This window comes from Rattus rattus, chromosome 10 (assembly GCF_011064425.1).
Source record: "Rattus rattus isolate New Zealand chromosome 10, Rrattus_CSIRO_v1, whole genome shotgun sequence".
In the NCBI taxonomy this organism is placed as follows: domain Eukaryota; kingdom Metazoa; phylum Chordata; class Mammalia; order Rodentia; family Muridae; genus Rattus; species Rattus rattus.
In genome coordinates this window covers 50,731,245-50,754,963 of record NC_046163.1, presented here as the reverse complement: position 1 = coordinate 50,754,963, position 23,719 = coordinate 50,731,245, and the positions used below count along the sequence as shown (strand labels likewise).

At 46.9% G+C, this 23,719-nt stretch overlaps 1 protein-coding gene across 1 annotated transcript; it reads right to left on the bottom strand.

Moving 5' to 3' along the window:
* Nucleotides 1-1,336: 1,336 nt before the first annotated feature.
* On the bottom strand, nt 1,337-22,817 carry Cd244 (CD244 molecule). Its single transcript, XM_032915532.1, has 9 exons — nt 22,598-22,817; nt 10,207-10,530; nt 9,843-10,118; nt 7,174-7,278; nt 6,552-6,706; nt 5,315-5,380; nt 3,724-3,786; nt 2,809-2,865; nt 1,337-1,895 (listed from the first exon to the last, which is right to left on the bottom strand). Exons 1-9 carry the CDS (start codon nt 22,656-22,658, stop codon nt 1,815-1,817), a joined length of 1,188 nt encoding a protein of 395 aa, XP_032771423.1. The 5' UTR covers nt 22,659-22,817; the 3' UTR covers nt 1,337-1,814.
* Nucleotides 22,818-23,719: the final 902 nt, after the last annotated feature.

Sequence of the window (23,719 nt, the reverse complement as noted above, 5' to 3'; positions counted from 1 at the left end):
CTGGTCTGGCTCTCTGCTATCTGTATATGAACAAGACTGACATCTGGCCAGAAAGACAGCTCCACTTCTAGCAGAATTTAAACAGTCGTGCTAATGAATGTTAACCAATGGCCCATACACACTGAATATAGAGAATTTCATCAGTTTAATCCAGGCAAAGGACTGGCACTACTTCTGGGCGAGAACAAGTTTTCGTGCCTCCCATGATAAATGCAGGGTAAGACTCTTGAAGAGCAAGACTAAGACTCTGAGCCGGGAATGGTGCCATTTGCCTTTCACTCCAGCAGAGGCAGGAGGATCTCTGTGAGTTTGAGGTCCACATGGTTTACACAGTGAGGTTCAGGACAGCCAGGTCAGTATAGTGAGACCTTGTCTTCAAAAAAAAAAAAAAAATCCAGAGCATTGGAATGAGTCCTCTCTTGGTTTATACTTCCTGCCTTCAGGAGCTCATCCACAGTGTTGGGCCTGCTCCTCCTGCACTGCTGAAGGAGCTAGCCTGAAAAAATCTAGCATGGTGTGCAGTACTCAACTGCCTCGTCTTCAGCAATCGACTATTTGAGTCCTCCCTTCGGGGTATATCATGGGGAGCACTTCTCAGGACTCTGAACTTGGATAGCTATGGTGCGAGCCCTTTCTCCTGATGTATCACTGGGAACACTCCTCGGGGTTCTAGGTTTGGATAGCTATGGTTTCTGAGAGACTTCCGCAAAGGAGACGAAATCGGCTGGGTGTGGCAGCACAACACGCTGGCACTTGGAAGGCACAGGCGGGTGGATCTCTGTAAGCTCTAGGCCAGTCTGGTCTACATAGTGAGTTTCAGACTATCCAGAACTACACAGTGGAAAACTGTCCTAAAGAAGATAAAGATAAACACAAAGAAGTCAATGACAAGGTAGATTTCTGTGGTGGGACTTTGTAAGCCAACCATCCTACTGTGGGCCACACTGGTCTTAACCACCTGTTATCGGGATGACGTCCATATTGGGTGATTCTTGTGTCCAGAGACCTGTTTGAACTGCACCATCTAATCTCATTTCTTTGCACTCTCCCTTGTGAACAACTGGCCAAAAGCAAAGATGTGGGCTGATCAGGAGTTCCCCACCCTGGAGAGGAGACAAGATTCCAGCCTCCGTGGGAGAACTGCCAGCCAGCTCACAGCCAGACAGCACAGCCTCAGAGAGGGCCTGTGCTTCCTTTTCCTCTGAGTCACTGTCTCTCTCCTTGTCCTTGCTTTGGAAGGTGGGCAGGGGAAGAGTCTAGAATATAGGCATCCCATAATGGTATCGGGGGTGGTGGGGTGGTGGTGGATATCATCTTAGAGAACCACAAAAAGAAATCTATTTCACATTTATACAGTGGCGTATAACTTTAAATTATACAATTGATAATAAAATAAAATAAAACATAAATCATAGGTTATAATGGCTCAGAATGTGGCCAATACAACCTCTCTACCCATTCCTATCTGATCTATAAGTTTGGGGGACTTTTTTAACAACCTTGACATACAGTGGCTATTAGAAATTGTTTCCAAGCCATCTACAGTGGTACATGCCTGTGATTCCAAAACTTGAGAAGTATAGGCAGAAGGATCAAAAGTTTAAGGTCATCCTTGGCTACTTAGCAAATTCAGGTCATGCTGAGCTATGTCAGATCCTATCTAAAAGAAAAATAATAAAATAAAACCACAATTAACGGCATCCTCTCCAGCCTAGAAGCTGGTCCACAGACACAGACAGATTCATCATCATTTGATGCTCTCCCTTCCAAAGTCAATGCTGATGTGTAACACAGGATGAGACCACTTCCAACAGCTAGAAATAAACTTCGAAGTTCTCCAGCTCTCTGCGGCTCAGCCTGGCAGGGTTGTGAGGTTTGACCCATTGCTTTCCAATCTGCAGGGGAAAGGGAGACACTTCAAACCTTCACCTGGACTATCCTTAAAATAACCTCGTAGGGTGTGGTTGTCTATTCCCATGTTACACACTAATGAAAAAAAAAAAAAAGATCAGAGCAGTATAACATTTCCCTGAAGGCCAGCGATGAGTGTGAATTGAAGGCAGGACTTGAATCCATTCTCCTGTTCAGTTCTGATACTTTTTTCCCCATGCATCTTTGCGGCCCCCCAGCTTGCCTTGGCCATTCAGTCTCCCTTGCAACTCTTAGCATTATACCCCTGCAGAGCTAAGATATCCTCCAATATCCCCGTAGGCAACCACACAGCTCCTCCCTTCTGACTAAAGATGACGTTTACATTAGACGTTAGGCGTTTCAATTATACTATGAGGCTAACACTTGGGGTGCGCTTTGTGCCTTAATTTCTCTGAATTTCTTCTTAATTTCTTAATAAACTGTGAGCGTGGAGACAGGGCTATAACTTGGTTAGCACACCCAAGGCTGTGGGTTCTGTACCTAGCACTGAAAGGAACAGTTGAAGGTTGTGGCTATGTTAGACCTACCTCACAGCATGAAGCGATTTATGCACACAGTTTGTCTTATACCTTAGAGTCATTTATTTTCTCCTCCCTGATCCTCCTCTGTATGTCCCACATATATCCTTTAACATGAACACACAACCAGGGAATGAGCTTAGGGACAGCCCTGGTTTAGAACCCATGCCTCACAGATGACATGACTTTGACTTAGACATTCAGCCTTCTGGCACCTCAGTGTCTTCACGCAGGATCCCTAAAATCCCAGCAACTGCGAGGTTGTATGGGTGACCTTGTTGTAAGTATATCCTCCTGGCTGGATCTTAGGAGTCTACAGACACTAAACCCAGTGTGAAGGAGAGTTCCAGAATCTTACCTCTTCATACACGGTGCAATTTAAGGAAGGGTTCTGGTTCCTCTTCTTGGATCCAGACTAGAAATTGAGGGTTAAGAGGCTTTAAGTTTAGGATAAGAGATGCCTTATTCCTCCTGACTCTCATGCCAGATCCTGAAGAGAAAACACTCCCTAGGGTCAACAGTGGTACTTAATGGCACCCAAATAAGCACAATGCATTCTAGCCTATCATGTGACCCCCTGAGCTAACGTCAGAATTTAGTACCCCATACCCACACAGCCCTCTAATCCACACACCCACATCCCTCCTGCTCACCCATATAAGCACATGTCCCTCAGGCAGTCCTAACATAAATACCACCTGAACCTTTGCATCATTGCCACACCCCTCTTCTAATGTAAACAGCTCAGGCACATACATGCATGCCAACCTCAGCATAGACCCTAGACACAGTGGTTTTATGACTCATTAGCTATGCTTTGAGTAGTATGTAGAATGTTTTATTTTTGCGCATGTGATGTGTGCATGAGCATGTGTGCTATTGCAGTGTGCATGCAAGCCCCTACCTTGGAAACCTCCAGTAGCTCTCACCTTAACCTCTGCTGTCCTAGTGACAGCTCTGGGATCCTTCTGTACCAAATGCTGCTTTTCTCTTCCTAGCCTTTACCTATCACCCAAAACATCTAAGAAACTCTTACATTCCACTGTTCTCTGGACTTCAGAAATGCTTTTTTTTCTCCAGGCAGAACTGGAAAAACATTTGCTCCTTGTTAGTCCCTTACCATTCAGATATAATCATTTAAGGGACTCAGCTACACAGAATGAAATACAGTTCAGTGGGGGATACACACATGCTCTGAAGCACACACTTGCAAACACACTCCAGTACACACACGTAAAATGCACAAAACCCTCCAGAAGAGGAGAGTTCTTACCTTCCTGGAAGGTTCAACTACTGAATATATTGTACATTTTTCTTGTGATGTGGAAGCAGAAGGCTAATGAGGGAAAAAAAAAGTATTTCAGAAATATAGATCGAGCGAAATCCTTTGCTGCAACTGTGCTTAAAACTGTGCTTTAGTGGAAGCTGTGAGGGGCTCTGGTCATCAGTGAGAAGAAGCCTGGGATGGCTAGGAGTAGAGACTGACATTGGTCCACTTTACTGTTAGTAACGATCACCACTATTTGTTGTACACTTAGTCTATCTATATATTTTATTTCCTGAGCCTTATGTTATTCCTAAAACAAAAAAATAGAAACGTTCCTTCTACTACAAACAAGGTTACAGATTCGGAGAAGGAGGGAAAGAGAAAAAGGAAGACTGAGGAGAAAGAGGAGGAGAAGGGAGAAGACAACGATGCACAGTAGAAGAATTCAAGCCCAAAATTTTCTAGAGTTTCCTTAACAGTTCCATGGCTCCGTCTGGTAAAGTCTTCCTTCCCTAGACCTGAGATACACGTTCTTCATGGCAGGCAGTCAACCCTCTCTCTGGTAAGAAGCTCCAAAGGAAGAATCTCATTCTCATTCTGCACCCAGATCAAGGTTCTTCCTCAGATTTATTCAAATTATTCTCTCAGGAACCCAGCGTGGCTAAAGCCAGTGAACAGGCAGGTACTGACCACTCTTAGGGTGGATTTCTTTGTGATACAACTTTGCCAAAAAGCTGAGGGTTTGATTGTTCCTGGACTTGGTCCTTAAAGAGGGGAGGGGAGGGAGGAGGAGAGAAAAAGCAATTGAGAGGTGAAGAGCAGAGACGGGGAAGAAGAGAAGGGAGGAGAGGAGAGGGTGGGAAGGAGATGGCAGGAAGAGAAGGTTTTTATCAGAAACTTTCTGCTGCTGTCTATCACCAGGCATTTTCCCTCAGAAGAGAAACACCTGACACTGGTTATCAATGAAGTAAAGTTATCCGCCAGTATTACAGAATGTCTTTCTAACTCATTCATGGACTTCTGTACTGTCAGGAGTTGGAGGTGTGGCAGGAAGAAGAAGAATGGAAATTGAGAAACCATTTGGCTCAACTTTCTTACTATTCAGCTACGTGGCCCTTGAACACATCAGTTAACCTGAGTCTTGATTTCCTCATTTGTAGACATCAGACGACAGTCAAGTGAGATTTATTAAGAAAATGGCCATTACTATTAAGTCTAAATAAGATTTTTAAAAGACACATCCACATCTATTCTTTCTTTAGTAGAGATAATTGTTGATGGGACCATTAGGATAATCAGTACAAGGACTCCAGTTCTTTGAGTCAGAGAAAAAGCATAAGCTGAATCCTGTAACAAAGTTCTACAGACAACCTGGTTGTCTGGGTTTCAACCTCTGCTAGGTTTGAAAGAATGAAAATCACTGTCAGGATACTCTAAGTGTACTGAGCACTTCAAACAACTTGCTAAAGCACCTGTGGCCATGTTCTGGGCCCCAGAGAACACCATCATCTCATTCTCCATTCAATGGTGTGTTCTATGTGAAGCTTAAGAACTCTCGTAGACTGGAATGGGATGGGTTAGAGAGGCTGGAGAGTACCTTACACTGGACCTTAGAGTACATGGCGCCTCCATCTTCAGGGGATTTCTGCTCTGCCATCTGCTCCTGCCCAGAGAAGAGTAAATGGACATAAAATAATCTCTGTCTAGGCTTGGGTTGAGCAATAAGAGATATCACAAAAGAAGGGGTCTCCAGGAGGAGAGCCTCATTATCAAACAACCCAGAATGAGAAGGGGTGGGAAGAAGAGTGATTGACAGTGGACCACCAGCAAGGAACAACCCAAGAATCAACAACCTGACAGGTTCCCGGTCTCTTCCTTCTCAACATGGAACTTCCTTCTTGCCTCTGCTGAGTTTTGAGTGAAAGCTGCCAACATAACCACTGACAGTGGCCAGAGCTCTTCTGAGATTTGTGTCTGAACCCTTCCTCTTTAGGACATTGAAATTCAGAGGGAATAACATTTTAAAGACGTAGCCTTCGTAAAGCCCCTCTCTAGATCCAGGCTTCATGGTTGGCCTACCCCAAAGAAGTTATAATGCAGAGTGAGAACTTGGTCCAAACAAGGAACTCATGGCCCTTTCTGCTTTCCTCCCCTCATGCCAGCTCCATGGGCAATTAGAGAGGGAAGTAGTCCATCTTGCATGTCCCCAAAAACATAGTGCCTAATGGGGCTCTCAAGAGTGTCAGGAAGGCCACGAGAGTTCAGAAGCTGAGCTCTCCAGAAGAAGTTGAGAAGCAGAGAAACACTGGCCCTTCTTAGCAGCTAGAGAGTCAACAGGAAGTTGTTGCTTTTCTCTTCCGACTAAACTGGTGTGAATTGTCTCCAGAAATATCTCCTGATACTGCCCCATTTTGTTGCTCCACTTTTTTGAGGAAAAGTTCTTAAATAATAGGGTGGAATAATCTCTGGCTAATGCACAAAGGAAAGCTGGCCCTGAACACAGATCCCTTACAGTTTACGTAGGTCCTAACTATAGCACTGCAGACAATAAATATATGAAGGCTGCACTCATCCTAGCATTCAACCAAGCTGGTAAGACTGAGCTGGAATGAGGAAGTTGTTGGGATGCGATCTGGGAAGACAGTAGTAGACACATTCTGCCCTTTGCTATTGATTTCTACTGAGTTCTACCCCTGGGCAGATTAAGTACAGCACCATGATGCCCCTTCTGCCTCATTTCCATTTTCTCTGCTCTGTTTCTTTTCTCCTTTTCCTCTTTGGACAGAGCCAGGAAACTGGTGGAGAAAAAGAGATGGAAGATATCTCAAGATCACCTGGAAAAGAGGTCTGTCCGATTCTCTTTGTTCCTTCTCATCTCCCCGAACATCTGAGGAAGATCCAGAGGCCCTAAAATGTCCTTGTTGGTCCCTGCTGACTTGTGCGTTCTTGACGTATTCATGTATGGTCAAAGATTCCTTAGCGATGGACTCTGTGTGAGGGAGAAAATAAAGACTAGAACTTCAGAAACCTTCAGAAGGTTTCCTGTCCAGGATTCCACTTTACAAGTCACACCTCCACCAAAGATGTTCACGATCTTTAAAATGGCTCTAGAAATTAGGCAGGTTAATGCTCTTGCCAGAATGCATAAAGAACACAACAGAGCCATTGGCCATGACATATATCCTCTACCAAGCTAGGAAGTCACCAGCCAAACCCAGTGCCCTAGATAACTCAGCATTACTGGGGACCATGCTGTAAATATTCTCAAGCCACCACAGATACTGTGAACGGGAGGTTGTACTTTGGTTGCCCTCCCCAACCTGTATTCACACGTATCCCAACACCTCTCCCAGGAAAAGAAGATGCTGTGTATAGCGTATAGCCCATGGACTCAGGGTCAACTCACTACACCTGATACCCCAAGCAACAGTATCCCTTCAGGAGCCGTCTACTTACGTGACTGCTTTCTCTTCCTATTCCACACACAGAAGCAAGCGATGGCCCCAAGAAGAAAGGTAACGAGGATACCGATGGATACCACAAAGGGCAGATAACTGAATTCTGAGGGACACAGAAGGTGAGAAGACTGAGCACCCACTGCCCCTCCATTAGCTTCAGGAACTATCCCAAGGGATTGAACTATCTCTCTCATGCGGCCTGTCTCCTCACATCTTAGGGGTCCATCACCCTTATCGGAGGAGGAGGAGGAGGAGGAGGAGGAGGAGGAGGAGGAGGAGGAGGAGGAGGAGGGAAGGTGAGGAAGAGGAGGAGGAAGATGAGGAACAGGAGGAGGAAGATGAGGAAGAGGAGGAAGATGAGGAAGAGGGAGGAAGAGGAGGAAAAGGAGGAGGAGGAGAAGAAGGAAGAGAAGGAGGAGGAAGACAAGGAGGAGGAGGAGGAGGAGGAGAAGAAGGAAGAGAAGGAAGAGGAAGATGAGGAGGAAGAGGAGGAGGAGGAAGATGATGAGGAGAGGAGGAGGAGGAAGATGAGGAGGAAGAGAAGGAGGAGGAGAACCGCAAAGAATTTTGTATCACGGGTGTCCACTAATGAGTTTTTCATAAACATTATCTCGTTTGATCTTACTCTCGTTTGATCTCTGATTATTACTCTCATTTGCCTAACAGAGAAACTCATAGAAATGAATTAATCTACCTGGGATCCAAGAACTACAGAAATAATAAGCAATGATGACCGAGGCCCCTAAACCAGTGTTCCCGTTACTATGCCTTCCCTCGCTCCTGTTTGATCATTCGCTACCCAGGAAGAACGTAGTTTTGCTGGCCCACCTCTTAAGGAAAGGTTCTTAAATTATAGAGTGGAACGCGTTTTGGCAAATGCAAGATGGGAACTGGTCCTGGTTCTGAGCAGAGATTCTTCACAGTTCTCACTATAACATGACATCTTTACACGTGCTTTCACCTGCAAGTCTCTTTTACGTCCCGGAAACTTGGAATAATTAAACACATCTTACAGAGACGGAAACTGCGAGTTGAGTTCTTTGGGGGCATTTCCAATGAAAAGATATTTTTAGGTATCTTGAGATGGGCCAGAGATGCTTTTCCAGGGGCAGTTGTTAACCACAGTCACCTTGCCCGTCTGGCAGAAGTGTGCTTTTTCTGATAAGGCAGAGAGAGCAACTACCATATCAGCCAGGGTCATCTTCTCTCAACCTCCCAGCAGAGGCAAGGTGTGGGGAAGGAGCCTAATGGGCAGCCGTAAGAGGACAGAGTCATCTCCTTTGAACTTCCTGGGGAAGGTGGCACTTCCGTGGCATTCTCCTTTGTGTAACTTAATGTTTTTAAGCAAATGTATTGGCAGGGAGATTCTTTACGTGAGCTTATTACTTTTGTCTTCTCCTTCAGTGTCTACACTATGGGTTAATCCTGTTCAGGTCTCTAATTCCACAGAGGGATCCTAGCTCAGGATTCCTACAGGAGGAGTTCCTGGTTCTCTTAGCACCAAGCTTCTGGCGGGTAAGCTGGGTGTTCTGCTCTGGCTGCAATGCTCAGAACTTGGAAACTACACTCACTTGGGGATCTGCCACTGAAGGAAGGGAACTCAGAGGCACACCATGGTGTGGAGTAGTGACTCAGGACACTGACGCGATGGGGCTGCTCTTTCTAGCCAGCTTCCACCCACACCATGCCAGTTTCCTTATGCCTAAAGTGACTGAAGGTAGACCTGCAGCCAGAGTCCAGGCCTGAATGTGGCACATGAAATACTTCAGTCCTGTCCAGTCCTGTGAGAACCTAAGGGTGCTCCAGGGAAAGCTTCTGAGGACTTAGTCCTTCTGCTTTTTCAGTGTTTTTCTCCTCTGAGAAAGGGGAGATGTACCTGATCACGTGATAAGAAGATACACTTCATGAAGCTAAATTTAGCATGGTAGAAAAACCCAAGGCCAAAGTAAGGAGCTATACACATTTTCTGCTACAAATTTAAGGATAGAGACTCTGAGGTTTGGGTAGGGTTGGGTGGGTAGGATTGGGCTGAGAGGGCTGGGTAGATTGGGTTGGGTTGAATAGGTTGGGTTGGGTTTGGTGAGATGGATTAGGTGGGTAGAATTCTATTGAGGAAGTTTGGTAGGTTGAGTAGGGTGATGTCTGTGAAGTAAGACAGGTGGGTTGGTTGGGTTGGAACTAGATTGGTTTTCTTATAATTGCCATGCCGATAACATATTAAGCCTTTATCTAATAAAAAGCAGTACAACCTTGACTCAGGTGACTCAGGATGAGCAATAAATGCAGAACTCTGCTAAGTACCTGGGCATTTTCCTGCGGCCCCCACGGACAAGGTACAGGGTTATTACCTCCCAGGAAACTCTCCAGCTCGAGGGAAGACAGGAGAAACTGGGTCTCCAATATCTCCAGTTAGGAGGACAATGTTCAGGGCATCACAACAATCAGTAAACAACTAGGAGTCCCTGCAAGGAAGGAAACTACTATTTCCAGTAAAAGAAGAAGAGATAAGTCCTCCCAGACTAAGACAGGCCTGTGCCCCTGAGAGGCCAGGCCCCTTCTGAGGAAAGGCCCAAGGCACTAGACCAGAAGGCCATGTGACCTCATACCTGGGTCTCATGTGAATCTGGTTGTAGGATCCCTGCTGTGGGCCAAAGTGCCCCCACTTACTCGAAGGGACACTCTGACAGCTCTGGGGGGAGGTCAGGGTGTGGTTTGCCCAGCTGGCCTTGTTGCTAACATTGCAGGTATATGTGTGCAGGCTGCTGGCATCAGTCAGGTTCTCCCAGTGGGTACCATTCCTTTGATTCGAGATCAGCATGCTCCCTCTGTACAAAGCATAGCTCACATTGTCATCCTTGGGCACAAAGCAGGACAAAGACAGTTGACAAGTCCCGTTAGCCCAGGGCTTCCACTGGACAGTCAGGTGAGGTGTCTCAACAGGATCTGGAAACAGAGGTTCTGGTCAGAGAGTTCTGGAAATGCAAATCCTACAGGAATCAGAGGGACAGAGTAGACAGTGCTTAAAACTCACCAAATATAAGAATCTGGAAGTTTTTAGTGCACACTTTTCCACTTTGGTGGTTGGTGATCTCCAGCAGGTAGTGACCACTGTCATTTAGCTTAGCTGACTTGATACTAAGAGCAAAATCCTCAGACTCAAAACCATAGATATCACTAGACCACATATAAAAGCTTTTGGGATCCGTAGTATCCCAAGTCACGATCCGGGGAGTCTGTTGATGTCCTGTCTTCTTCATCCATTCAATAAAAACATGTTTTGTTTGTATGTTGGAAGGCCGCAGCCAGACAGGCTTTCCTGAGACACCAAGCACTTCTTCAGAAGAACCTGCACAACCTAGAAAAGAGAACCTTGGCTGCAGGTAACTGAAAGGGTATGAGACCTGAGCAGTGTAGGCAGCTGCCCGTCACTTCGTTAGGCTAAGGACCTGGAGCAAGTATGAGGAGAAACCCTGAGACCCGTCTGTTTCTCCTCATCCCAGGCTCCACCCTCTAGTTGGAAGGAACTCACAGACCAACAATGGCAGCTAAAATCTCTTCTGAAGATTCATTTTTTACATATGTAGATGCACGCGTGTCTGTGTATTGGTTTGTACAGGTGAGGGCGGTGCCCAGGCGGCCAGCAGAGGGCACTGGATTCGTTAGAGTTGGTGTTTAGAGAGAGTTGTGAGCTGTCCTACAAGAGTGCTAGGCACCGAACTCAGGTTGTCTAGAAGAGCAGTGTGCTCTCTGAACGGCTAAGCCATCCCTCCAGCCCCAAACTAGAATCTCCTGAGTCTATATGACAGACAAGTTTCAAACGTGTTGCCAGTACTTAACTTCCCAAGAACCCCGTGGAGGTCTTAGCCTCGCTTCTATAAGTAAGGAATTGTGTTAGAAGATACTTAAGTAGTGGCTGGAGAGATGGCTCAGTGGTTAAGAGCACTGGCTGCTCTTCCAGAAGACCTGGGTTCAATCACAGCAACCACATGGTGGCTCGTGCCTGTCTGTAACTCCAGTTCCAGGGCATCCGACACCATCACACAGACATATATCAGGCAAAACACCAATGAACATAAAATAAAAATAGATTATATATATTTAAAAAAAGAAAATACTTAAGTAAATAACTCCAGCGACACAGCAAAACGATGAACAACTGATATGGCGTTAGAGAGAGATTTTGGTTCAGCTTTTTCTTCTAACATAATTTACTGTGGCATATGTGTGCGTGTGCGCGCAGGTGCAGGCACTTGTGCATGTGGAGACCAGAGGCGGATGGTAAGAGTCTTTATCGCTCTCCACATTATGTGTATGGGGGTGGGGGGCACACTCAGGCTCTAGCACACGTTTGAGAACCAAAGGAGAACTTTCAAAAATTGATTTTTCTCCTCCCACCTTTTTGAGGCAGGGTTCCTCCTGTCCTTTCTCCTACTCTGTGTACTCCAGGCTAGCCTGTGAGCTCCAGGTGATTCTCCTGTCTCTGTCTCCCATTTCCCCTTAGGAGGGCTAGTATGTGTGTGTGTGTGTGTGTGTGTGTGTGTGTGTGTGTGTGTGTGTGTGTGTGTGTGCGCGCGTGTGTGTGTTCCAGGGATCAAACTCGGGTTGTTAGACTTACGAGGCAAGTATTTTGACCTACTGAGCCAGCTTTCTGGACCTCTGCCTTATTTTTGGAAACAGGATCTCTCACCGAACCTGAACCTCTTTGTTTGATCTAGGCTGGCTTTTTAATGGGTGTTGGGGATTTGAACTCGGCTCTTCTTGCTTTCAGATCAAATGCTATTATTATCCACTAAGCCATCTCCTCAGACCCTTCCTTTGGGATTTTGAGACAGGATCTCACTAAGTAGCCCAGGCTGGCCATGAGCTCACTACCTTACTGAGCTGGAATGACAGACATGTTTCCCCGTGCTTTCCTAGAGGATGATTTCATAACCACCAATGTTAGAAACATCACGTTACTGGCGTGACCCACCCCATTGTAACTTGGCTGCCAAGTTTTCCCCCCCAAATGTTCATATGCTGTAGGATTGGTCCTCAGCTGATGACATCATTGAGAGGTGGTTGGCTCATGGGCACTGACTTCATCAATCAACTACACAAAGATGGGGCTTGGCCAGTGGGTCACTAAGGACACATCTTCCAAGGCTACGTCTTTCCCTTTCTTGACTGTGTCTCTCGGCTGCCCAGATGCTAGAAGGTGAGCACCTTTGTCACATCCTCCCACCATGACACTGCTTCATCATAGTCTCAGGACACAGGATTAAGCCAACCATGTGGGCGATGCCTCTGACATAATGGAGATTTCCCTAGCATGCCCTTGGATTTTCCTCAGCACCTTGGTGGTCTCAGCACTCGGGAGGTGCCCAGAAGAATCAAAATTGAAGGCCATCCTCAAAACATGTGCCCTGGGCTACATGAGACCTCATCTCAAAAGAAAAGGGCAAATAGAAACTCTGCAATAGGCCGAATATAAATTTTCCCCATTTTAAATTTGTTCCTCTGGGTATTTGTCACAGAGGCAAAAGAAAGCCTGATTCCCTAACTACTGAGGGAAGCACACATGGCCAAACAGTGACTTCCAGGAACCCTGAACAGCCAGACCCAATGAAAACAATGCTGACTTCACAGCTGGCCTTGTGCTCTAAAATAGAGCCGGACTCACAGTCCTCTCAGGACACTTAGCACAGTGCACTGTGGGCGATGCTCACTAATGGTTAATGTTTGCTATTGTTTTAGGAACCTGATGGTCTCTGCAAGAGTGCTCACCAAAATTCTAAAACTGTGCCTTACAGGTATATGTCTGCACTTCCCTCCCTAGGAATCAAGATGCGATTTAGTGAATGTGGTGGTGGTAGACTAGACTATAACATAGTGGTAGACTTTAGACGGCTACCTCAGGGTGCCATCCAGAGGCAGGACACAACAAAAATGACAATCTTGAGTTAACGAGACTACAGTGGGGAGGAGCAGGGGTCAGAGGGTAAAGAGAGAGATGGTTGCACACATAGTTCTCTTTTTTTGCACATGGAGAGGTTTAATGAGAGAAGAAGAGTAGAAGAGGAGAGGAACAAAGGCTGGCCATGAGCACATGGAGGGAAGGGGGAGGAGTGGGGCGAGAAGGGACAGGGAAGAGGGCACCAGAGCAGAGAAGAGTAGAGGCAAGAGATGAGTAAGAGCAAGAGCTCTTTTTTTTCTTAAGGTTTATTTATTATTATAAATACACTGTCGCTGTCCTCAGACACACCAGAAGAGGGCAACAGATCCTATCACAGATGGTTGTGAGCCACCATGTGGTTGCTGGGATTTGAACTCAGGACCTCTGGGAGAGCCGTCAGTGCTCCTAACCGCTGAGCCATCTCTCCAGCCCCACGCATGGTTCTTAACAATGGAGCACATTAAAAAGAAAGGCAGACCTAGGAGAACAAGATGGCAGCGAAGTAAGATCATCCAGTATCTTCTCCCCACACCAAATTACCTTGATAAAACCTAAGAAGATCCAGTGGGGACCACAGTGCCCAATTATAACAAAAGACAAATACAGAAGGGAACCACTGTCCATGTCACATGCGCCCCAACTCCAATCAGTCCAGTGTAAAGCATGATGTCTCCAGCATGTGAGAGTGAATAAGTTAAATTCTGGCTTTTGGCTTGAAACCACGTAACAGGCCTGACGTGGTAAAACCCACACACGTGCTGCAGAGCCCCCAACTCCTACCACCAAGCCAATACCCACCACAGACTGAGTTACCAGAACTACATTAGTCCGAGAGGCTGAATGCTCCACCTCTCTCTTGTAACTTCAGGTAGCAGGGCAGGAAATAAGACTCCAACAGCTGAGGGGAGGTAGTAGGCCTGTCTTAGAGCTCAGTGACAGACCTGTCATAGGAACAACCAGAGCTGAGGGGAAACTGCCCATGTGGACAAAGCTCACACACAGACAGGCCCTGCATCCGATGAAGACCTAGGCACTGATGGGCCAGATGTGTGTCTTAGCCCACATCCCCTCCAGCTGTGACATGGTCCTCACGCATCCCTGAAGCTGTGTAGGTCCTCGAAGCTGTGAAACTCAAGCATGGCCCAGGTTAGCTCTCACAGACTGACTTCACCAAAACAGCATGACACGGGGTAAACAAAGGCTCTGCCAGTTTCTCAGGGGTCTTCAACATGGCTCATGTCGAGCAATACACACTGGCTCAGAACTGGACTCGGTCAGGACTTCACTGGCCCCCTACACCCAAACACTACATAAAATGTGCATCCCAAGACTCGGGAGGTTGTGGCCGGAGGATCAGGAATTCAAGGTTGCCCTTGGGTACATAACAAGTTTGAGGCCAGCCTCAGACAGATGATATCTTGTCTCAAAAAGAAAGGAAGGAAGGAAGGAAGGAAGGAAAAAACAAAAGTAAAAAGGAAGGAAGGGAGGAAGGGAAAAGGAAGGAAGGGGAAAAGGAGAGAAGGAAGAATGAGAGAGAAAAAGACAGAGAGAGACAAAGACAGAGAGAGACAGAGAATGAGAACACTCAAAGGAAGGAAACACACCTTATCTCTAAGGACATGCATAAATTGGAAGTGAAAGGTTAAAACAAAATTTCCTGTGAAAGTGGAATCAAGAAAAAAATAGTCACCCTTCTGTCAAAAAAAAAGCAAACTTTAAGTAGCTACCAAAAAATAATCCTAGGAATAAATATAATTAAAGAAGTGGGGGGTTGGGGATTTGGCTCAGTGGTGGAGCGCTTGCCTAACAAGCAAAAGGTCCTGGGTTCGGTCCCCAGCTCCGAAAAAAAGAAAGAAAAAAAAAAAAAAAAAGAAGTGAAAGACCTCCATAAGGAAATGTACATAATGAAATGAAAGATGTTGGAAAGAACAAAAGAATAGAAAGACATTCAACATCCTTGGGTTTGAAGAGTTATTATTATTAATAATTAATGCAAGCCATATCAGAATATCAGTGACGTTCGCCACAGAAATAGAAAAAAAATTATGTGAATGCATATGTGATCTACGTGTGGGTGAGGGCATATGAATGCAGTTACTCCAAGAAGCCAGAAGAGGGCGACAAATTTCCTCTTTGTGCTGGGCATTGCTCTAAGACGGGGATTGGCTGAATTCAGCCTTTAATATTCAGGACCCAAGAACACCCAGGTATTGGGAGGAAGCTTGTGCTATACCTCATTTAGCAGCGTTCCAAGCCTCGCCCACTAGATGCCAGTGGTATCCTAGCCTCAATCATGACAAACAAAAATGTCTTTAGGCATTGCCAAATGTCCGCTGAGGGGAAACATTGAGAAGCAATGGGCATTGGGGTGAGGAAGAGAATCAAGATCCTCTCCCCCACCCCACCCTACCCCCGAAGATCACATTTCCGTTGGAGTGCATGCTGTTAGCAAGCAGAAAATTAAGACAAGACTTCTCAGAGAAGCCTGAGTGCCTATGATTTTAAATTCTTTTTTAAAGCATTTTAATTTAAAAGGTAACACCAGAACGCTTGGAATAGCATGAACGTTTCTTTAGATGCCTGGTCTGGGAAAGCCTCCATGTCAGCATGTGCCTGACTGAGAAGTGAGAAATCAGAAAGCTCTCTAGCCACGGAAGGGGCTATCAGAACAACATTTCCAGGACACGAATCAGAGAGTTTAAATCCTCTGTGGTAAAGGACCCAAGCAGAGGGCATGAACCTATTACAGACTTTTTTTTTTCAATATTGGGAATTAAACCCCAGTCCTCGTGGTGGGAGCCAGGGAGGGCAAGCTCTCCCCCTATGCAGAACATCAGAGATAAAATAACCAGGATCAGTGAGACATCTGATCGTGTGATCGGCAGCGTTGGTAAAGAAATAGACATGTGTCATAAGGCTTCAACTCCTAGAAGGGTGACGTTACTCTATGCTGTGGAAGGGAAGAGGGGGAGGAACCAGATAACACTGTAGAGACTAATCTAAGTGAGTGGGTCAGAGGAGGGTTTTTGATTGGTCAACACACAGGAAGATAGATGTGCTCCTCTCAGATAACAGGTGATGAAAGGGAAGATCTGAGGCACCCAGGACTGACCAGCGATATCAGCTACACGAAGAGTCAAGAGTAAGGTCCAGTCAACAAGAAGCTGTGTGGACGACGTGCAATTCGTCAGCCTCGAGCTGAGCCGAAAGCTTTGGGAGCCAAACTCCATCCCACATAAGGCTGAGACGAGAGATGGGTCCTGGGTATTTCACAGGAAACAAGGCCAAGAGCAGCCAGCAGTGCCAAATCTAAAGATTCTGAGAAAAGAACCTGATGTGCTTGCCATAGAATAGAAATCCACAGGGCAGGGCGGGGTGGGGCAGGATTTTAAATAAGAAATGGAATCCTGATCAAGGAAAGGGGAGCCATTAAAACAGAAGACTGTAAGAGGAGTGGCTGACAGACGTGACCATCCAGCCTCGGCTGGTGCCCGGATACATCTTACTAGCCCAAAGGCAAGGTCAGAAGCTCAGCCACTGGGCACATCAACAGGGATGTCTCAGTTGCTCAGTGCTGGCTGTTAACGATTGGTTGTCTCCCTACACCTGTAGGTAATATTTTTATCACTTCTCTGTTTAAGAATGGAGCTATCAGGAGCATTGATTGGGTCACGATTTACTTAGGGTTACTACTGCTATGACAAAACACCATGACCAAAAGCACAGGGAAGGGCTTATTTCACTCCACAGTTTCATAATAATAGTCCATTATCAAAAGCACCAAGGGCAGGAACGCAAGCAGGGCTGGACCTTAGCCACAGGAGCTGAGGCAGAGGCATAAAGGGGTGCTGCTTACTGGCTTGCTCCAAATGGCCTGTCTGGCCTGCCTTCTTATAGAACCCAGGACCCCCAGCCCAGGGAAGGCACCGCCCACAATGGACTGGGACCTCCTGGATCCATCACTAATTAAGAAAATGCCTCATAAGCTTGCCTACAGCTGGATCTTGGAGGCGTTTTACCATTTGAGGTTCCTCCTCTCTGATGACTCTAGCTTGGGTGAAGTCGACATACAAGCAGCTATTACAACTGACCCTTGTCAACTTTACACATAAGCATATGACTTTTCAATTAGAATCTTTCTCACTTATCCCCAGGATGGTATATTAGTATTAGCATCACAATAATTACCATTACGATATTAATATCATAATAACTTCAAAGGTCTCACAATCCTTACAAACTCAAATACATTAAAAGTTCACTCTCTTTAAAATAACCTCCTCTAAAGATCCAAAAATCTCTTTTAAAGGTTTCGTCTCTCAGCTGTGGGCTCCTAAAAAATTTAAAATTAAGTTAAATACTTTCTCCAAGAGTAAAGAACCTGGGCACAGTCACAATCTGAACAAGCAAAGCCAAACTCCAACAGTGTAAATAACTCCGTGTCCAGTTATCTGGAATTCTGTCACGATCTTCTGGGCTCCTCCAAGGGGCTCGGGGTCACCTCTCCAGCTCTGCCCTCTGCAGCACACACAGCTTGTCCTCTAGGCTCTGGCTGACTCCACTCCACTGCTATTGCTGTGCTCGGTGATCATCCCAATGACACTGCCATCTCCAAAACTCCTGGCATCTCTTGCCACAACTGAGCTGCACTTTCACCGATGGCCTCTACTGGGCCCTCTTCAGGGACCCGAGTCCCGCCACACAGTACCACCTGGTGACTCCTACACTACCAAGCTTGGCTACCAGAACTAGGTACAACCTCTGCTGCTTCCACACAACGGTATAATGACGTTGGCACACGGGAAGAGCGTGCCTTCCTCGTTCGTGCCAGTGTATTAGAAGTGGCCGCTCAGTGCAAGTGGTTAGGCACTGCCCTTAGAAGAAAGCCTCAGGGTCAGCCTAGTGGGGGAAAGGAGTAAGGAAGAGGGCATCACAGGCAAAGCAGCAGCATGGGCCGGGTGCCAACACTGGTGTAGGAATGACTGCAGCAAAGCCTTCCCCAACATGTTTGGAAAGTGGGGTGATAAACAGCGTGAGTTTAATTTTTAAGGTGTAAACCTTAAAAAAATACCTGTAAGAGGTAGCAGAAATATCTAAGGATGAGCCGTCTAAAAAATATTCAGTACCACAGATAATAACAAGTAAACTACTGTGTAGCCAGCAGCAGAGCAGAGGCCCACAGAGAACACCGTTCTCCACTGTCACACAGTTAAATATGGACTCTGCAAACGAAGCAGTATCCTTAACTAGGCTGTAACTTCTTTGCAATGAAGTGTGGGGCCGGACACGCAGTTTTAATCCCAGCACTTGGGAGGAGGAAGCAGGTGGATCTCTGAGTTCAAGACCAACTTGGTCTACAGAGTGAGTTTCCAGGACAGCTAGGGCTAGACAGAGAAACCCTGTCTCAAAAAATAAAATAAAATAAAATTAAAATAAAATTTGAATAATAAAGAAAGTATGGGATCTGTAGCCCTTATTGATGCTACACTGTACTGAGGGCACTTACTAAACTATACCCCTGTATTTTATTTTAGGTAAACAAGCCGAAAGTTCAAAGCCATCCCCCGACCCATAGCAAGTTTGAGATCAGCCCGACCTAACAAGACCGTCTAAAGGGTGGGAAGGTTAGGCGGACCCACAGGTGTCACGACAGTTGTTGGTTTGGGCTTTTCAGATGGGCGAAAACTTAACTAGGAGTGGGAAGCTGGTGCTGGCCAAAAACAGAACAACAGGAGGTAGCAACCACACTCTCTCCAAGTGACTGTGTGCTGGAGACCAGGTAGGAGACACCGGGAAATTGTGGGTAGGATTGAAAAAAATCCCTAACCATGCTTCCATTTTCTGAAAGGTTTTCAGACACCAGCAACTAAATGCAACCTCGGGGAGGATAAAGACACTGCAGACCGGGGTTGGAGATTTAGCTCAGTGGTAGAGTGCTTGCCTAGCAAGCGCAAGGCCCTCGGTTCGGTCCCCAGCTCCGGGAAAAAAAAGAAAAGAAAAAGACACTGCAGACCAGGGCGCGCGCGCGTTGCGGTGGGGGACTCCCAGAGGGGCACGGACCCAGGTCCCACCAATAGCTAAGAAGCTATTCACAATTTATAGCTACCAGGAGACGATATATTAACCACATTCCAGAATAGGACCCATGTTCAAGAGTAGCTGACCAACACTTTGTGTGTGTGTGTGTGTGTGTGTGTGTGTGTGTGTGTGTGTGTGTGTGTGTGTGTGTTGGTGGGGGATGTTGGCAAATGTGGAAGAATCTGGCAGAGTTGGGAAAGAAGAAAGAACATGATCAAAATATATTGTATGAAATCCTCAAAGAATAAATTAATGTTTTCGAAGGAAGAAAGGAACTCGGCTGAGCTCAGAGGCTGTGAATCTATGCCTGCTCTTTGCTGGGCTTTTCTCCTTCAGGTCTCCACAGTCTAGTGGAAGGAGAAAGGAGTTGGGGTGAGCTGAGCTTCCTGCAGGAGCTGGAGCCTGAGTAAAGACAGAGGAAAGGCGGGACCTGTGAGGGACAGAAAACCCTCGTTCCCATCCCAGGGAGGCAGACATTTTAAGGGAGTAAAAAAGAAATGCTAATGTGAAAAGATAACGAGAGAAAGGGAGAATAACTTCACAAGTTCTTGCACGCTGGGAGCGAGAAAGGGAGAGAGGTGAACCGCCTACACAGGGTTGCCGTTCAGAAGGGAGTGGCCGCAGCCAGTTCCGGTGGTCAGGGTCGCCACAGCCAAGGCTGTTGCTGCTGCTCATAGCCTTGGGGGCTCTTTTCCGGTGGTTAAGAACGGATGAGGTAAAATATTAAGTCTATAGAAGAAGAATGGGGGCAGTTTGCTAGACTGTACTGCAGCTTAGGGAAGTGAGGACAGTTGATAAACTCTAGTATAGCTTGGTAGGGTGAGCACCAAGGAGAAAACAATGCTCTAGGGGACCTCTGACTCAGCAGGGGGGTCACCTGTGCGGCCACATCAGAGTCAGCTCAGCTTTCTCCAGCCTAGACCCTCTGCTCACCGGAAGCTGGGAGGCCCGAGTGCCCGAGAGAGGGCCAGGGGCAAGTCTGATGGCTGGGGCTAGGTGTAGAAACGGGGATGGGGGTGGGGGATGGAGTGGGAGTGGGAGTGGGGGTATAATCCTGCCAGCCTGCAAAAGGATGTTGAGGGTTTTTTTTTTCTCAGTTGGGCATAGGTAACAAGGTTTGGGGGAGGGACAAGAGAGATTGGGTCAATGCAGGGAAGTGAACAGGACCAGCTAAAGCAAACTCACAAAACAATGAGTCTCTTGCAGAGGCCACAGCCCACTTCCTCCTTAGCCCTGTCTTGACTGACCACCGCCTCTCCTTCTCAGACAGCAAGCTGACTGTTCCTGTCTGTCAAAACTGCCCTGGCTGTGTCCCTTCCTATCCCCAGTCCACTGAAGTATTTGCTTTCTCCAAGGCAACTACCGTACTACGCCTCTCACTCGAACTCTTTAGGCCTTTTCTGTGCCCGGATTGGTTCTCTGTACTCGGTTTTCTGAGCTCTTACCACTGTAAGCCAGTCCCCCTGTGTCTCCACCTAGAAGAATCCAGCATCCTCTGATTCCTTTCAATGTACCATGACTGTCAGGGCTCTTCTGCCTTCCCTTGGAGTTGGTATTGTACACACCTATTTCTCTGACTGGAAGATTTTCATGGGTGAAATCCAGGGTCGGGGATATAGTTTAGTTAGTCGGACCCTTGCCTCCCATGACCAAAGTTCTGTCTTTCGGGCTATCCTGGAATATGTGAGATTCTATCTCAAAAAAAAAAAAAAAAAAAAAAAAGATCGACCCCAGCTCTTCAACTGTTTCCTTGCAAAATTTTACCTAGTTCTCATAACATAGTAAGGCCACCATGAATCTGTTTAATTAATTCAACTTTGTAGCTCTGCTATGGGGATTTTGTGCAAAATATCAAAGAAGTTATAAAGCCACAGGACCCTTGGCTTTGACCTTTTGCTTTGTGGACTCCACACCATTGCAATTTCCTGTTCACAGGCCCTCAGAACAAAAAGCCAGTCGCCTTGAGGCAACTTGAAATCCCGGGTACTACACGGCTCGAGCATTCCTGAAAACTCCTGAACTCGACAACACCTGCTAAGAACATGCGCTCCCACGATTGGACCTTGGAAGTGTACCGTGGCATGTTAGGAAAGCATTATTGTGGAAGGAACCATGTTAAAGTCCGAATGGGCATCTGTAACAGAATGAGCGAAGAACGGCCTGAGGCTGGGATGAAATAGTATTATCTCACCGCAGGCATCCAGAGACTCACAGCTCCCAGTAAAGAGATGAACTACAGCTATCAACGTAGACAAACCTCATGAACATGTCAAGCAAAAGAAGCCAGGAGGCCAAACCATGGCACGTACATCCGGGGAAAACTAAGCTGAGATTTGAAGTGAGAACATTGCCTAGGGTCATGGAAAAGACAATAGATGATGACTGGACTTGAGCATACAATTGTCCCAAAGTCATCCAGGAAGCAACCCACTGTCACGTACGTCTATGTGCAGATGTCACACTTTAGTAAGAAAGGTTTGTCTGTCAACGTATCATTTGGCTGCCCCTGGAGTGAGTTCTGCAGAACTAGAGTCCCTTTGAGTCCCGAGCCCAAATCTCTTCCTCAAGAAGCTGCTTCTCGGGGTTGGGGATTTAGCTCAGTGGTAGAGCGCTTCCCTAGCAAGTGCAAGGCCCTGGGTTCAGTCCCCAGCTCCGAAAAAAAGAAAAAAGAAAAAAAAGAAGAAGAAGAAGCTGCTTCTCCACTCACGCCTTGTTTGGGAGGAGGAGAGGTGATGAAGTGTGAAACAGTCTGGCCTGCTAGAGCCTCCCTGGGTCACCTCCAGCACAGTGACAATTAGAAACTGGTCCCTGAGAAATGCAAGGCTCAACCGAACCCACGCAAAGTACAGCAACCCCGGTGCTGACCCATGACACCGCCTGTTCTTCCTTCTTTTCAACAGCTTACCTCACCCAGACCCACAGCATCCAGGGACTCCTCACAACTCCCAGCCCATCCTTTTCTTCAGAATGGACAACCAAAAACCTGAATTCAGTGGGGGAAAGTGACAATGACAAGGTGGTGTTTGGGCAAAACTGTGACGGGATGAAGAAAAAAAGCTGTGGCTGGTGCTCCTAGAGCAAGAAAGAAGAAGGCTGATGCCCACCTCGCTCCAGGGAAAGCTAATGCCCACTTCTCTCCAGGGAAGCCTAGTGTACACACAGCTCCAGAGAAACATAGGGCACACATCACCCTGACTTTCCACACTTTTCACACAGACTAAACTCCAAGCACTTTACAATGGCCTGAGGGGCCTGGACCACATTCTCTAATCTCTCCTCTTGCTCCCTGTGTCCCGGGTGACTATGTAGATGGCATAATCAGAGGCTCTGAGTTCTGATCTCCCTCACACACTCAGGCCCCCATGAGTCCATACCAGGCCCCACCCCACATCAACACAAGAATCCTTACCTTGGCCCTGATGAGCTCTGAGGAGCAGGAAGAGTGACAACAGGACAGTTTGCTGCAACATCCCCACAGAACAGAGCAGGCTAAGGGGCCCCTGTCTCCTCCAGGTGCTCTGATGTCAATAGACTCTGCAGCTAACAGCCAGCAGGACACAGCAGAACTACCTCCCTGCCTGTCCAGCCACAATTTCCTCAACTCAAGGCTGTTCACTTCTGCTGTGCACACTGACAAGGCCACTGAGAAAGCCTCAGTCCCTCCAGTTGGGTTCCCACAAGCTAAGCTGCCTCCAGTGGGTGGGTGCTCTCTCAGAGTGCATAGTGACTCACAAAACCAGCTGCAAAATCTCAGCCCTTGGTCCTCCTCAGCCTGGTGCTGAATCCTCAGTGGCACCAGCAGTGTGGAGAAAAACCACTGGCGAGGGGTTGGGGATTTAGCTCAGTGGTAGGGCGCTTGCCTAGCAAGCGCAAGGCCCTGGGTTTGGTCCCCAGCTCCGAAAAAAAGAAAAGAAAAAAAAAACCCACTGGCGATTATTCCAGACGGCCCCATACCAACACACACCGTGGAAACAGAAGTTTGAAGGAACTTGGGGGTAGGGTGGGCTGAGAAGAAGGACCCTGAGTAAGTGGGAGCTAATGTTGAAAGGGAAGAGTGGTATGGGGCGATTAAGGAAGAGACATAAAATTGAGATTTGCTCGGAAATAATCTAATCAGCCCAGGAAGTCTATGATTTCAAATGTTCAGCGTATGCAAACTGTGTTCCTCCTTTCACCGCCCTCCACCAAAGGATGTGAAACCATTTGTGTTACTCCCTGGCTTCCACAGCTGGATTCATCCTGTAGGACAGCAGGCAGCGAAGATCCCTTTGAACTCCAAGGAGGGATAGAGTCAGTGGTACCCAGCACCCCTGCTCCCCCAGAACACTTTACTTCAAGGCCATATCCAGAGGCCAGGCCTCTTGCTTTCTTCCTCTTTTTTGCTCCTTAGCAACAAATACTTGTGGTTCCTCCAAGCCCATCCCCTCTTCCCATCCTTAGATCTATTTCTAGCCTGACCAAACCTTGACGAGACGGTGGCTGCCAGTGGAGGCAACACGGACGCTCTGGACTAGACGATCAATTTGCAGTC

Bases quoted from the DNA above. Each gene is read 5' to 3' on its own strand.
- Cd244 (XM_032915532.1), bottom strand. From the start codon at position 22,658: ATGTTGCAGCAAACTGTCCTGTTGTCACTCTTCCTGCTCCTCAGAGCT. The intron at 5,381-6,551 runs GTGATCTTGAGA...TTCTCTGGGCAG, and splicing joins CGGACAGACCTCTTTTCCAG to GAGCAGATGGCAGAGCAGAA. The intron at 2,866-3,723 runs GTAAGAACTCTC...CTCAATTTCTAG, and splicing joins TAGTTGAACCTTCCAGGAAG to TCTGGATCCAAGAAGAGGAA.